Raw genomic sequence first — 16,983 nt, 5'->3', positions numbered from 1 at the left:
GCCCATATAATCATGTTTAATATATTATGTTGATAAATCTCCAGCTGTAGTGTATTTGCAAATCAAATAAAAAAAAATTTGATCCAACACTTTGAATATTGATAGCCAACCAGCACACTGTGGTAAATAGATTGACAGGGTTCTATGATAGGCTATTCTTTGAATCGGCATGATGCAGCATAGTGTAAAATTACCTTGAGTGGACAAGGCTGCAAATATAAGAGGATATTCAGTATTTCCTATTCAGGCTGTTCTTCAATAGACAGAGAAGACCACCACTTTCTATACTAAACACATTGTTAAAACATATTATAAAATGGCTCTCTCAAATCAAGCAATCTGATTGGTTCACAGCCATTGTATAATTCCAGTAACCGAGTTCAATAACCCATGGCCATGGGTTATTGGTTACCATGGCAACTCTCTTACTAAATGGCAGTGCTGCGCTCGAGACAAACAGCTTTCTCCTGATCTGCTGTATGGAGGGTCACTAGTCGTCATTATGGACGCATGATGGCGCAACTCTCTTACTAAAAGTACCTCAAAAACAAAATGGCGGAGACAACTTTCAGATCCTTGTGAATCGATCTTCGCTTATAACTTTACTAATACTTCGCAGAAAATGATGATTTGTACAAGAATAGACGCGGGCTGAACCCCTCTCTCGCGCGCCCTCACTCTTAACCCCGCATTTCTAAATAAGACGTAACGTTACTTGGTCAGCATACGGCTCTGGTGTCGGGCTTTGGAAAAGCTCTGAGCCAAGCGCCAGGATTGGCCAATGTCGACTTCAGTCTCCAGAACGATCCAATCAAATCACCCGCACGGCTATCTTCTTGCTAGAGGTCCCGCCTTACAGTATTGTTTCAACTGACTCTATCAGAATAAAATGCCAGTCGGACTTATAGTATTATTATTATTATATTATTATACTTGGAACCCTTTTATAAAAGCAATATAGCACTCGAGCAGCGTGTGTTGTGAAATATATCACACTGATAAGCTGTTATCCCACTCGGCCTGCGGCCTCGTGGGATAACAGCTTATCAGTGTGATATATTCATCACAACACACTAGCTCTCGTGATATATTGCTTAATTATATTGTGGGCAAAATGATCTATTTAAAGAAAATCATTAACCTTCAGTAGTGCAGTGAGTTAATTCATACTATCAACTGATATAGGATATATATACAGATCCTTTCCAAAAAAATTGAATATCATGGAAAAGTTGTTTTTTCCATAATTCCTTTCAAAAAGTGAAGCTTTCATAGATTATAATTCATTACACACAAAGTGAAATATTTCTAGCCTTTATTTGTTTCATTTTTCATAATTTTGGCCTACAGCTCCAGAAAACCCCCCAAAACAGTATTTCAAGAAATTAGAATAGTGTAAAGAAAATCAGCAGTTACTTCTCAGTTATGACTAACTCCAGCCTCAGTCCACTCCCTCTGAATCTCCGTCGTTTTTTAATGCTTGACAATCCGCTGAAGCCCACGGTCATCCATGGCACTGTATTTCCATGATATTCTAATTTTTTGGAAAGGATATATATATATATACTGTATATATATATATACCGGTATATATATTCGGGGTGCCTGTTCAGGGCGGAAGGGAACTGGTGGGAATAGCGTGATCCTCCCACATGCTACGTCCTGCCGGTGAAGCTCCCCACTGTCAGTTGAAAAGAAGCGGCTGGCAACTGCGCATGTGTCGGAGGAAGCATGGTGCTAGTCTACGACGGAGAAAATGGGTGGGAATCTGAAAAAAAAACGTAACATGTTCCATGCTGAAATTGTCATTTGCGTATTTTTATTTGCATATTTTTGTTAGAACCTCTATATTATTGTTGCATTATAGAGTTGCCATTTATTTCCTGTAGTTTCTGTGTTTGATGGAGCACACCACTCCACTCTTGGGCCTGAGTGTGACGGTGTCCAGGATGTCAAAGGACTGCCCCGGGATCAGGCTGAAGTCAAACCTCTGCAACAGCTTTGCCATCACCACCTTAGCCTCCATCTGAAATCACACCATCAAGCATCATCATCATCATCAGTGTGTAGTAGGGGTGTCACCATACACTCAGTTCACGATACGATACGATACACGATATTGGGTTCATGATAAGGATACGATACGATATTTTAACAATATTATTTTGCAATCGATTTGTAAGTTGAGGGGGCATCCTCCACGCTAATTTGAGTAATTTCACCATTTTCATCCTCCGTGTCTGTAACGCCCTCATCTGTTCAAACAAAGCAATGAAAAGGAGAGCGAGCATGCAATCAGATGCAGATCAGTGCCACCATGTTCAGCTTCTTTTTCTCGCGATATCAGATTTCATCTCAACGATACATATTGTCACGTTTTGATATCGCGATATATTGTGGGACAATATATTGTGACATCCCGTGTGTGTGTGTGTGTGTGTGTGTGTGTGTGTGACCCACCTGAGCAAAGTTCTGGCCCAGGCATGCGCGCGGTCCCAGGGAAAAGGGGTAGTAGCAGTAATAAGGCCTTGTAAAACAGACAAGAGACAACTTCAAAGTAATTTTAGTTCTGTGGTTCAATGATCCATGTTCTAACTTCTGAAGACTAAAATTAAAATGCATCCAATCCATATTGTATTAAGGCACAGATAGACACGGCTAAGGGGGGCTTTGGGGACGCTTGACCAATACGTGGGTGTGCTAAGAGAATAGCGGATTTTCATGTCAGAGTGACTTTATAATGAAGATCAAATTTCCCCCCCAATAAAAGCAGACACAGCACATTCAAAATGTTCATAAATGTAGTTTTTTATGGAATTTCCAAAGAACACACACACACACACACACACACACACACACACACACACACACACACACACACACACACACAATAATACAATACAATACAACTATAAGCCTACAAGTGACCACAAGGCAATGGAAATGTCTTTCATCCCTATGTTCCCTCAGCATCAAGGTTAGGGGTTAGGGCGGAGGTTCCCAACCTTTTTGTGATAGACATATACAGTAATAATCTGTTTTGTTCATCATGTGAAATTAATTGTGTGCTACTTACTTGGGAGCATCAGGGTGAAATCTGTCTGGATCAAATGTCAGTGGGTCCTTGAAGAATTTTTCCATTCTCCCAGTCACATAGCTGGTCAACTGAATTTCAGGGCAAATCAGATTAATTAATATTCTTTTTTTTTTTCACATATAACAGAACTACAGCAATGTAACTGCACAATACATCATTACATACACAATAGAAAAGAAAAGAAAGAACAGGCAAAGAAATAGAAATAATATGACCAACAAAACACAAAAAACACAAGTACAAAATACAATGATAAATTAATATTCTTTGTCTGTTTTATAAAAAATATATAGAAATTCTCCAAATCAAACCAATGGAAATAGAAAATAGAAAATATGCTCATACAACAATCAACAGGTTTTAATCACTGCTTTACTTTTGGAGATGAATGGTTTCTATGGGACGATTTGCTTTGGAAGACGAAACAATTCCAACCCACAGTTAAAGAAAATGTTGTAATGACTCACTACACAGATGACTCCTCCAGGTATGCGGATGCCATCGATGACCATGTCTTCGTGCACATCACGAGATGTTCCTGGAGCTGTGGGGTAAAGCCTCAAAGTCTCTTTTAACACCTGGGGAGGAGGGGGGGGGGGGGGGGGTTACAAGGTACACCTCTGGGTCATTATTGTTTCAGATACTTTCAGTTACTCTGACTGGATACTTCAGCCAAAAGAAGAGCCAAACCATCATTTGGCTAACTTCATGATATGTACCTGTGTGAGATAGATCAGTTTCCCCAGATCATCATAGCTTATCTCCTGCTTCATGCCAATGACATCATCAACCTCTTTCTTCACTCTGTGAAAGATAACACAAGTGAGGATCTTTTTACAGTATCTATCAACAATATCAAATTAATTGTTTGAGAATGTATTCTTACTTTTCCAGTATTTCAGGATGTCTTCCCAGTTCCATGATGCAAAAAGCAAGTTGATTAGCTGTAGTTTCTTGCCCTAAAAAGTTGCGTAACTGTTAATACACAGTTGATCAGTTGATACAAAAATAGCAAATAAAAAAGCTAAGAAGCTAAGAAGGAGAACTTTGGTTCTCTTTGTCCCCAAATGTTTTGCACTAAACTAAAAACTTGAGCTTACCATTGTTTACCTCTCCACTGTACAGTACTTTCCTCACCAAGCTTATTTTGCATCTTTCTCACACACTGACAATAGAGCCTCACCCGCAATGAAGAATGTCACAAAGTTGTCCAACATAAACTCTTCATCTTCTTTATCCATGCTTTCTGGAATAAAAAAAAACATTTTAAACAGGTGCACTATATATATATATATATATATATATATATATATATATATATATATATATATATATATATACACACACACACACACACACACACACACACACACACAAATGTCTGATCCCCCTGCGCTTCCATTTTCTCCTCATACACAGCCAAACGTGCCGGGCGTCCGTATAGGCACGGTGCCTGTATGGACGCCAAGGTGGAGGTAACACGGGGGCGTCTACTGCTACATTAACCGGACGCCCAGGTGCACTAATATTGACCTCAATCGTATTATAATATCTTGTAAACCTATGGGGTTTAACCTAAAAAAATATCTACTTCGGAAAAAAAGGGACTAACTGCTTATGAATGTATGAAACCTATCTCATGTATCTATCCATTTACCTGTTTGTGTGAACAGCTAGCGGTGCGAAATTGCATAAACGCTCTGTAAAGCAGGCAACCAATGATGCACATTTTGCATACTGTACCCTGCATATATGCTGTAAACTGTGGATCTGTAAACTGCAAAAGTTTTGATAACCTAAAAATATGTTGTTTGAAGATGCTTTATCTTAATTTATAAATGTGTTATTATATTCTATTGTTGTTATTATTCATTGCATTGTTTTCAATAGTCATTATTTGTTCTGTTCTTGCTGCTGCAGTGACCCAGTTTCCCCATTGGGATCATTATAGTTTCATCCAATCTAATCTAATCTAATCTGAAGAAGAGGGGCCACAACCTTTGCCAGCAGCTTTGATGATTTGCGTGAGGATGTCCTTGGGAACCTCCTCGCCATTTTGGATGGCAGTCTTTCTGCTGTGGATCCACTTAGCGCCCGTTGAGCGCAGCAGCTGGCACGCCTGCCTCACTTCGTTGACGAACGTCCTGTTCTTTGGGTTGAACTGTAAATGCCAGAAGTTAAGATCTCACACACCTTACAAGATGACTATCACCACCATCCAAACCTCATACAAGCATAAAGTGAACTAAAAAAAATGTACCTTAAAAAATCTGTTTCGGCTGTCGTGAACCCACCCTTTCAGACACGTCTCGATGGCTTTAGGGAAAGGAGAGTCCTTATTCTTCAGCGGATCTAAATCCACTCCAAAAGCAACCTGCATGTTGCCAAGGAAACAAAAGAGACACTAACATGTATCTAGAGATACACAGTATTAGCAAATTTGGTTCACAGAAATATGTGTGTGTGCTATTGTTATGAATCCTAAAAGAAGCCATTGCTAGTACATTTCTTTACATACTGCAGATAGCTTCTGTACTGACTAAAGTAGATTGGTTAAGATACTGTAGTTGAGCGGTTTTAGACACTGGACTCAAGAAAATCTGACTAAAGATGACTCCGGCAGGCTACTCTCTTAATATTCACTTCAATAGGAGAAAAATAAATAACAGAACAAGGCACAATACCTTGGCAATAACATCTAATGTAACACAGTTGAGTAGTTCAAGCATGTTGGCCTCTTCTTTGCGATCGGCAATTTCCGTCATTTGATCCATCAGTCTCTCTGCCCTGTCATCGAAGGTGCCCATCAGACCTCTCAGGTACCTGGAAGTTATGTCACAGAGAGTGTAAAGCACAGCCAAGATGTCAACCTCCACACAAATGTTACAGTCGGGTTACAGTCGGACAATGTTGCTTCCGGAAATAGTAGAGCAGTGGGCTTTTTTTTGTCCACAATCTGGATATCTAACATGCGATCTCAACTGACTGCGATCACTGAGTATAAAATGAAGTTGAGCAGATATTCCTTTCTGCCTTTATAATGTCAACTAAAAAGCTCCTATGCTGGCGTGTCCTCTACTGTGTGCAATGTCTAACTCACAGGCTGCTGAAGGCGGGGTCCATGATCCGCCGCTGTTTGTACCACTCGCCGTGGTCCACTGCTGTGACCAGGCCATTGCCAAAGAACCTGGAGGAGAAAGATGACAGACATTGCATTCAAACTAGCAAGGTAAGAGCTGTAAGGATCTGACATGTTGAAATAACACTTGATGATTGAAGAGAAATCAGCCACATCAGTTATGAAGTGGCTGTAAATAAAAAATACTTTACAATACAATGGATTGTGACAATAATGAATAATGGCTAATGCAGTGGTCCTTAAAGCCGTGTTTTTCAATCACTGTGCTGATATCGTCAGAAGCACCATGCATGGGAAATTGTCCAATTTCATGTCAAAATGAACTAGAAATACCGCCTCGTGGGTGTATGCCTCGGCCAACCCTGCCCACCCCTCGAACCCCCGACTCTCCTTCCTATCCCTAGCTACGACACCTTTCCCCTAGCCCCACCTCCTTCCTATCCCTAGCTACGACACCTTTCCCCTAGCCCCACCTCCTTCCTTCAACACAGTCCTTCCCACCACCCACAGCACCCTATGCACTCCCTCTACCCACCCCTCGAAAGTATACCTCGAACGCTGACTCTCTATGACCCTCCCATCCATCTCTAGCTACGGCCCATTTTCCCTAGCTACGCCCCTGTACTGATGATGCCCCCCTCCCCTTCGGCATAGCTGTGGTCGAACACAATTTTGCTCACACGCAAGACACTTCACATTCTTATTATAGGATTATTATTATTATTATTAGGGGTTCAAGCCCTGAAGGGGCTATAACCCTATTGTTTTTGTGCTGGTTTATTATTCTTCTTCTTCTTCTTCTTCTTCTTGTTGTTCATCTGCCTCAACGCAAATTCCCGTGAGTTGGTAAATGGTAGAGACCTGACATTTGGCCCAATGACAGATATTGTTGGCTGGTAGGTGCTCAAAAAAGATTTTTCGAATCGGCCTGAAGGTGGCGCTATAATCGACAGTTTTACGTTAAAGGCCATAACTTCCACGCCGTTGGTCCGATTTTCAAACTTTTTTTTCTCCAGATGTTCAGGTGGACCTGCTCTACAAATTTGCCATAAGGACCCTCAATGTCCGCCTGGAAAGTTTTTGAGATATTTGGAAAAGTTTGGAAAACACATTTTTTGCATCTCCTCCTAGACCGTTGGACCGATTTCCACCAGAATCGCCAGGAAGCATCTATGGAGCAAGCTCTACAATCGTGATTGGTGGATTTTTGAAATCTACTTTAGTTTCGGAGATATTGATCGTTAAAGTTGTGAGAGGGCGTGGCCTCACAGCTAAATTGTCATAACTTCATGACCGATTAAGGAATCTTCACGAAACTTGCAGGAGGTCTTCGGAGACCATCCTAGACCATGTGTGTCAAATTTTGTGCAATTTGACCAAAAGGGGGCGCCATAAACACCAGAAATGGGCGTGGCTTAACATAAAAAAGGCTGTAACTCCACACCTGTTTGTCCAATGATCGCGAAACTTGTCAGATATATCAAGGAGGATGTCCTAGTCAGAATCAGAAGCTTTGTCATCTGCGCAAGGCTTGAACCCCGCCCATCGCCGCTTGCGGCTATATTTATTATTATTATTATTATTATTATTATTATTATAGTTATATATATAGTTGACGGTCGGAGAGATGGCATCCGGTACGGGATGGGTTTAGCACCCCAGCCTGGCTCTCTCATGAGGGAGAAATCCACAAACGCTACGGATTAGCCTCCTGAAAATCTGTGCAAAGATCGGCGCGGCCTGGGGTCCTTGAGCGAGGTGCTCGGCACAGGCGAATGACGTGCAGCGCACAGGCCTTCTTGAGGAGTCCTCTCTGCCCATGGTAGGATTGCCTTTACCCCGGGAGGGTCTGGTGAGACGAAGGAGGAGCCCGGCCTGGAGTCACCCACAGACGCTCCATGCACCGAAGGGCCTTACAATACTGCGGTGTTAGCCTGGGTAAACCCAGCCTCCACGTGACCTGCAGGTCTGAGAGCAGGTCACTGAGAGCAGGTCTGAGAGCAGGTCACGTGGAGGCTGGGTTTACCCAAGCTACTGCGGTGTAGCACTAACTCTATTGCAGCGGATTGGGCATGATCAACCCTTCTGCGGGCAACGTTGCAGACAGAGTAGGAAGGCTGATCCGTGAGCGGCTGCTTCTTGGATGCGAGTCTGGGTCTTAATTGGCCTCGGCTGGGTCTACTGGGGGAGGGTGTATGATGTTGAGAGACCTGAAACACCTTACGACCCCAGTTAACATTACTGATGACGCGTCCCAGCGCATGCTGTAGTATGTATTTTAAAACATATTATTATTATTATTATTATTATGTCAACTCAGGTATTCAAAAACAGCAAGGATAGCTGAAATTCCACTTCATAATGTAATAAAATAAACGGAGTGTATATTCGTACCCGGGTGTAAATAGCTTCTGCCGTGTTGGGGGGCTATTCATACCACCTATTTACAAGCACACCACAGTGGAGAAATCTCAGAGCTGCGAGGCAGGGCAGTGCAGCCTACGACGGTATATGCCCGCACACACTACTACATCACTATCTGTAATATAGTTCATCTTCAGCAGTTGCAAGCATTTTTGACCTTACCTTTGCAAGACACAGATACATAAAGCCAATACGCACAGCTCTCTCTCTCTCTCAACGGTACTGCTGCTGGCTGTGCACACTACACTACATTCTTCGATATTAAGGTTTGAATTAAATAAATTGTGTCCCGACACCACTTTTGGATGTGATACACTAATGGAAAGAACAAATGAAAAATCATATTATTTGCCACTGACTTCAGTGAGCAAATACCTCACCCAGTAAGTTACAGTGCTGCCATGCTGCAGGTCAGCTGTTTGATTCTAGATTGTGCAAACTTTTTTATTTTTTATTTTTATCTAGCATAAATAAAATCTGGCCATACGGTTCAAGGAAGTTTCAGAAAGTCATATTAACATAGAATGACAACAAAATAAAGAGCGGCGTGATGTTTATAATTGATGAACGGTAGGTTAATTTAACACAAGCCATGTAATGTTAAACTTCCTTGATGCAGAATATCTCCTGGTGAGTGGTGATGATGGTGATTTTCACTGAAAATATTTTATGTTAGATGATTTTGTCCAGAATTCCCATACAAAAAATAAAATAAAATGAATTGTAGGTATTATGGTAACAAAGACTAGCAAATAGTATCTCCTCGGACCCCTTACATGTTTTAAATGGAGAATATCAACTGTTGCCATCCATGAGGCGGTTCAGGGTCCCTAAATTTAAGAAAAACAGACTAAAGAACTCTTTTGTACATCAGTCTGTCCTGCTTCTAAACCAACATCGATAATTCAGAGGATATGTTTGTTGCTTTTTGCTGCAATGTTTTGTCTGTAACTAGTTTTGTCCTGTCTGTATTGTGAACGGTTATGCCATGGAGGCAAAACAAATTTCAGTGTAAGCTGACAATAAAGTTGTATCGTATCGTATCGTATCGTATCGTATCGTATCGTATCGTATCGTAATTTAAAAATTGCCATTCTTCTACATTCTCTAATTGTTAACTTCTTGTAAATGAGTCATTGTTATTTTAAGAAGCATTGGACCAGTGAATTACCTCTCACCAAACAGGGTGGAGAGTCTCTTGTAGGAAAGTTTAGCTTTTGGGTACTTTGGGGACATCAGCATTTCCTGAACACAGGGGCAACATAAACAGGGCATTACAAAACATTTTTTAACGCAAATATTGTGATAATAAATGCTATAAGGATCCAAAAGTACTTTCATTTACATAGTAAAGTAGTTCTGATTTTTTTTTTTTTTTTTTTTTTTAACTGTGAAAGCAGTTCCACTCTGAACGTGTTGATTGGGTGGCTAAGCAAGGGCGTTCACCTTAGTGGCCTCTGGACATGTCACACACAGCATCACAATCCCCAGAATGTTGATCCTGTAAACAGGCCCGTAAATCTCAGCCCTGTAAAGGATTGATTAAACAAAAGTTTGACATGCGAACAATACAGTGTGGACACGCCCCATTAGAGAGAGAGAGAGAGAGAGAGAGAGAGAGAGAGAGAGAGAGAGAGAGAGAGAGAGAGAGAGAGAGAGAGAGAAACGTGGGGCCACAGATGACAACAGCAGAACAACTTATACAGAACTAGAACTGTGTATCAGCAGAACTTACACAGAACTGAACTGTGTATCAGTCGTAAAACACTCCCATTAGCCGATAGTCGGACTAGTCGAAGTTGGTCTCATCCCCCTCCCCTCCTCCAGTAGTACCACCATAAAATGTTATTTTCACAACAGTAGGCTGTCAAGGATGGGTTAATGGTTACGACAGTTACTACCGTAAAGGATATGGGCGGTGTCGTAAAGAGGGAGCAGTCACGTTCTACACAAGACTGACCATAGTTATCTTTATCAGATATACAAGTATATTACATAGGCTATAGCCTATTCGTAGCTATAAGCTATCGCCATGTAAAGTCAATCACAATAACATCAGCTGTACACCAGCATGGGAGCAGACTTTCTCACCATTCCAGAAATTTGTCCTGCAAAAATCTGCCATGTTTCGCTTCTCTCCGAAATGTTGGCAGATGTCCGAAGAGAAAACTGTTTGAGGGGGAGGTAAAAAAGCGTCAGGTCAAATCAGGTCAAATAAATATTTTTTAAAGATAATTTAGCTAGAAAGCGAGACTCTAACGTTAGTCACTCACTTGTCTCTCGGTGGCCCAGGTATGTGATCATATTTCATATGAATGTGTTTGATATACAGACAGAAACCGAGAAACGCGATGAAAATCAGAGCGAACAGATACAAAAGTGCGTGACCAGCCCAGGATAAAATCAAAGCGAACAACGCCATATTGGTGAGTCGACGATCTGGAATCAGAATCACGAACCAAGGAGGAGGGTCACTGCGTCTGAAAGGCTAGCACTTCCTATGGTAACTATCTGCAATCCTGATTCCTGAAATGTTAAAATGTAGGTCGAAGGTCCTCGACTAAGTAGCACCCTCATTCACTTCACTTGAATTGGTGATATTCCTGGCGATATGCACCGTTCTGGCTCCATAGCTCAGTGGTAGAGCACTGGTCTTGTAAACCAGGGGTCGCGAGTTCGAACCTCGCTGGGGCCTGGGTTTCTTTTTTCGGTTTAAACTGCCCTCTGCCCAAGCGAGCGACTGATATGATGGAAAAACATGATAGTTAAGCAAATAAGCCAAATTTGTTCATTATCCCCACATTTGCTTGAGAGCCAACTCTTGAGGCTCAAGTCAAGTCCATGTAAAGTCTCAAGTCCGAACATCAAGTAAAGTCAGAACAAATCAAGAGCCCAGTATCAATTTAATATTATTAAATAAATCTAGAGAAATATGTAAGAGCATCAGGAGTTTGATTTCTGTAATCAGTTTCAACTTCATTTTCACAAGCACAAGATATTGTTTTTTGTCAAGATTTGACAAAGTGATCAGAGTACAAGCAGATACCTTTAATAGCTATATTATATCTATTATATCTATATTAAAGGTGTCTGGTAATGTCAAGTCCCAAATCACCATTTGGGAGAGCTCAACACTGCATCTCTTAGCCACAGACGCCCTCTAGAGGCCATCTCACCAAGCGCATAATATCGCTACCTGACTGCCCTGACTGACTGCTAGTCTCGTTTGCCAGATTATCTCCCTGACCTGAATTTGCCTCTCCCCCCCCCCCCCTTTTTTTTAAGTGTCACTGACAAAGTTTGCCACCTTCAAAATGTCGAGATAATTGGTGGTAGCCTCTATCTGTTTGTGTTTTGTTGGAATTGATCCAAGTTTCCTTAAGGTCAAAGTTCCTCCTCATAAAAGCAGGAGGGGAAAATGGTTTGCAGACAGGTCCCCTGTCCCCATTTGACATTTCTGCTGAGGTCACACACAAAAGTGTCGACAGTTCAGTTATCTAAAAGTAAGATGGACGTTTATTTCCATGCCTATTGTGGTTAAGAGGTGTTGCGTCGTCTCTCGTCTCAGTAAAGGCGTTGTGGTTAAGGTGCCGTCTTTTAGTCCCCATGAAGACATAAAGAACAGAGGTTAAGCATGCATGGTTTAACCACAGGGTTTTTCCACTGGTTTAGTTATACGCCTGTGACGCATGATATGCATTTTGAGAGCTGACGCCTGTGACGTATGAGATGCTGAATGTGTGTGTGTAGGTGTGTGCACAGGATGTTCTCTGAGTGTGTGCGTGTATGTGTGTGCGCAGGACGTTCTGTGTGCATATGTATGTATGTGCACGTACACAGTTTGAGCCACCTGTTTGCACACCCCCCAGGAAGATAAGCACCCAATGAGAATAGCGAAATTGGCAATCTGCATACCCACACATGGAAACTCCCCTATTAAGATCCAGCCTCTAATTTGATTGTATATAAACCACTGCTTGATGAAATAAAGATTGCTTCTTCATTGGAGGAGACCTGAACTTCAGTCCAAGACTTGGTGTCGTTTGTTCTCTTTTCACTTTCACTCTCCACCAGAATTAACGAACACGGGAAATTGAGTCATCTTTGATTGCAATCCTTTTTCCATCTAATTGATTGGTCAACTTTGCTAATTTCTAATAGTTGGTGACGCCGACGTTCTCTGAGTAGGAGAGACTTCGATCTTTCTTTGGGCATCAGACCTCTGACAAGGGTGGCCGCCTCGTCCAAGGTAAGCGGAGCCTATTATATTGAAGTCTGCACTTTGGCATATGTAAATCGGTCTGATGCTCAGAGGATTGATTGAAGGTAGGAGTGTGAATTGCCGACATTAAATCTGGAGAATAAATTATATATAGGACATTTTTACCTAACTGAGTAGGAGTAATAGCCTAATATTCCAGGGATAGTGCGGGGGTTTGACCAAGCTACGGGCTTGAAAGACAATCAAACACTAGGAATAGTTCCAGGATAGCGCGGGGGTTTGACCAAGCTACGGGCTTGAAAGACAATCAAACGCTAGGGACATAGGGACAGTTTCACGGGAAAGTGTGGGGGTTTGACCTGGCTAAGGGCTTGGAAGATGATCAAGCACTAGAAACGTTTTTTCTGATAATCTGTAAAACTGTATTTGTCTAACCAATTACTGTGGAGGGATTTCAGAAGTCTGTTGATAGTGCTCTAAGTTAGCACTGACTCTGAAACTGTGTGTAATTGAAAGTGATATTTAAAAGAACTGTTAGCACACGCTAACGAGTGACTATCGGTGTTGCACGGTCACAGTGTTTGGGAGAACATCCTGGAAAGCATTTCTGGATGGTTCTAAAACCCTATACAATCGAGCGGTGAGAGCTGGTTACCGAGGTATGAAACAAAGTGTGAAACTCGGCCAGTAACCAGTAAACTCACTAGAAGCTTCTTGATTGAACACTAAGGTTCTGAGCATTGCGACTCAAAATCACTTTCATTACTGGCGTGTGTCAAGCCCAGAGGTTGCAGGGTTTGACCAGGGAGGGCACAGAAGAGGTCCTCAGAAGCTGGAAGATAACTAAACAACTCTGGCAGGAGAAATAAATAGCTGTGCTTAGTAATTATTTCTTAAAGAGGATAATATTTAGAGCTGTTTTTCCTAAAGCGCGAGAATGTGGGGTAATAGGAGAGTACATTTAAAAATGACGACATAAGTTTTTTTTTTGAATGTGAAAGTGAAATTTGGCACGCTGCTGTGTGTAGAGTGAGTAGTTTAGCACACACACACACACCTAGATACCTTAAGTTAAGAGTCTAGCCGAAATAGCAGATTCTGACCAGTGCATACCGGTGGCTGATACCTTACGGTGACAACTAAACCACCACGGAATCCCTAACGGGAGCTGGCATCTGTGAAAAGGGAGACTCCTCTCTTAAGAGGAAAGGCCAAAATATAATTTTTTTTTTTTAAATTTTATTAAAATTTAGAATTCATCCAAATTTATTTTTAATAATTATTTCACATACCTCATAACAGAAGATATATTGTGCCAAAATCTAGGGGGAAATAGAATAGTACAAAGAGTAGAACGATTGAGTCAAAATAATTTGTTCCTTACAGTAGTGTCAGAAAATAATTTTTTTTTTTAAATTCTTCTAAGTTTAATTTTATAAGTATTTCCTATACCTCATAGTATTTAGATATATCGTTCCGGGATCTAGGGGAAAACAGGATTGTAGAGAGGGTGGAACAACTGAGACAGTCCGAAGGTCCGACAGTCCGACGGTCCGACAGTCCGACGGTCCGACAGTCCGACGGTCCGAATGTCCGATAGTCCGACGGTCCGATAGTCCGAAGGTCCGAAGGTCCGATAGTCCGAAGGTCCGATAGTCCGATAATAGTCCTGGTATAGACAATAGGATTCCATTGCTTGTGTGTCTGGACTGAAGCAAGATGAACGAGGAAAAAACTCGTTAGATTTAGGATTAGGGAAGGGGATTGGGCCCCCCCGAACCTAGTCCTTAACAGGCGGCAGCGGGCCTGCGAAGGTCTGAGGGCACGTTAAATCTTTCTATAGTGCTGGGGAGAGGACTGAAGGCCCCCGTGTCTTGAAGTATGAATGAACATACTGCTGTGGTACCGTCTAGTCGGCGTGTGTGTCGCATGTAGGTGTGTGGGCAACACGTGGTACGTGGATGACAGTCCACACCTAGCAGAGTGGGCTTCTGGGATAGGAGTCACTTTGTGAACAGGCAAGGCAGATGTAAACGGTCAAAGTTTCTATGCCCATAGCAAAGTGGGATAGGGATCAGACCGTCGGCTTCCAACCGGGTGGCCAATCACCACTACGGGATCCACCTTAGAGGTGGGTTGGCGGTCGCTATCGATCTGGGTCATCTGCCGGTTGGGTCGCAGATGCAGTAAGACCATGTTGGACTGTATGTCAATATGGCCGCGCGCTCAGCTCAATGTACAGTCAGGCCACTACAAGCCAAAAGCGAATGAGTTAGTAGGCGAGTAGTGCTCCTGTGATCGGGGTTTTTGAAAAGAAAACACCGGGAAGCAGGAGACTGAAGATGGCTAAGTGGGGTTGTCGAGGCAGCACACTTGAGTCAGCTTCAGTGGAACGGGGTCTAGCCTGGGACTGCGCCCTGGGAGAGGGAGGTCTAAAGGACTCAAGCGCTCTGAAAGGTCATAACGATGGCCTGGATGGTGGAAGAAATCTCATAGATTCACTGAGGCAGTGTTTACATAGTCCTTGGAAATATGGAGCTTGAAGACAAGAGGTCATGAATCCTGGAACAGATTTATTTGAGTTGTGTATTTTTATACTATGATTATTGGATTTTATTTTATCTTTATTTTTATAATATCTTTTTAATATGTTTAAAATGCTGCTATAAAATTGAAGGGTTAGGACAAAATACAGGTAAATGATTATTGATTTAGATTGGATAAATTCAACTATTTAGTTACATAAGTAAATCATGTAAACAGGGGGTCTGTTGGAATTGATCCAAGTTTCCTTAAGGTCAAAGTTCCTCCTCATAAAAGCAGGAGGGGAAAATGGTTTGCAGACAGGTCCCCTGTCCCCATTTGACATTTCTGCTGAGGTCACACACAAAAGTGTCGACAGTTCAGTTATCTAAAAGTAAGATGGACGTTTATTTCCATGCCTATTGTGGTTAAGAGGTGTTGCGTCGTCTCTCGTCTCAGTAAAGGCGTTGTGGTTAAGGTGCCGTCTTTTAGTCCCCATGAAGACATAAAGAACAGAGGTTAAGCATGCATGGTTTAACCACAGGGTTTTTCCACTGGTTTAGTTATACGCCTGTGACGCATGATATGCATTTTGAGAGCTGACGCCTGTGACGTATGAGATGCTGAATGTGTGTGTGTAGGTGTGTGCACAGGATGTTCTCTGAGTGTGTGCGTGTATGTGTGTGCGCAGGACGTTCTGTGTGCATATGTATGTATGTGCACGTACACAGTTTGAGCCACCTGTTTGCACACCCCCCAGGAAGATAAGCACCCAATGAGAATAGCGAAATTGGCAATCTGCATACCCACACATGGAAACTCCCCTATTAAGATCCAGCCTCTAATTTGATTGTATATAAACCACTGCTTGATGAAATAAAGATTGCTTCTTCATTGGAGGAGACCTGAACTTCAGTCCAAGACTTGGTGTCGTTTGTTCTCTTTTCACTTTCACTCTCCACCAGAATTAACGAACACGGGAAATTGAGTCATCTTTGATTGCAATCCTTTTTCCATCTAATTGATTGGTCAACTTTGCTAATTTCTAATAGTTTCTCAAAATTAAAATATATATAGAGACAATATTTCTCATAAAAATCAATTTCTTCCTGTCACAAAGATGTTGCTCTATCCTTCCTCCTCCCTGGCATCACTCGCTCCATGTCCATTTTCTCTTTTGCAGTCGAAGAAGATAAAACATGTTGAAAGTTATTTTTCCATACCCTTCTTCCTGTTTTGCGCTGTAAAGAGAAAACAAACTAGCTACATTAAACAAACAGACACAACAAAAGGTGCATTGGTGATGAGGGAGAGAGACTGAATGGTCTGAAGATCTTCGCCGGGCCCATGGAGCAGGTGCACCCAATTAGCCTAACGTCTCCAACGCTCCTGCAAGATAGGGCCAGGAGAGTGGGAGGGTCTTCACACTTGTAGATGTTTTATTACAGTATACGTGTATGAAACCTATGACCAAAATAGTCATACATCCTGTCATCGTGCTAGCCTACTTTGGAAGGTTGGAATTTTACTAAAAATAAATTATGACCCTTTTTGCTGGGGATGCCCTGGAACCCCCAA

At 42.0% G+C, this 16,983-nt stretch overlaps 1 protein-coding gene across 1 annotated transcript; it reads right to left on the bottom strand.

Moving 5' to 3' along the window:
• Positions 1-1,876: 1,876 nt before the first annotated feature.
• LOC310781857 (cholesterol 24-hydroxylase-like) lies at positions 1,877-11,040 on the bottom strand (the record flags this gene model as incomplete). Its single annotated transcript, XM_083642489.1, has 15 exons — positions 10,934-11,040; positions 10,752-10,829; positions 10,107-10,188; positions 9,832-9,905; positions 6,198-6,284; positions 5,782-5,920; positions 5,358-5,471; positions 5,096-5,258; positions 4,281-4,343; positions 3,984-4,056; positions 3,817-3,901; positions 3,565-3,675; positions 3,077-3,165; positions 2,461-2,527; positions 1,877-2,026 (listed from the first exon to the last, which is right to left on the bottom strand). The coding sequence occupies exons 1-15, from the start codon at positions 10,969-10,971 to the stop codon at positions 1,877-1,879; spliced, it is 1,413 nt and encodes a 470-aa protein (XP_083498615.1). The 5' UTR covers positions 10,972-11,040.
• Positions 11,041-16,983: the final 5,943 nt, after the last annotated feature.

This window comes from Poromitra crassiceps (genome assembly GCF_964638095.1).
Source record: "Poromitra crassiceps genome assembly, chromosome: 9".
In the NCBI taxonomy this organism is placed as follows: Eukaryota; Metazoa; Chordata; class Actinopteri; order Beryciformes; family Melamphaidae; genus Poromitra; species Poromitra crassiceps.
The sequence above is the reverse complement of the archived record's forward strand: the minus strand, read 5'-3'. Positions and strand labels throughout refer to the sequence as shown.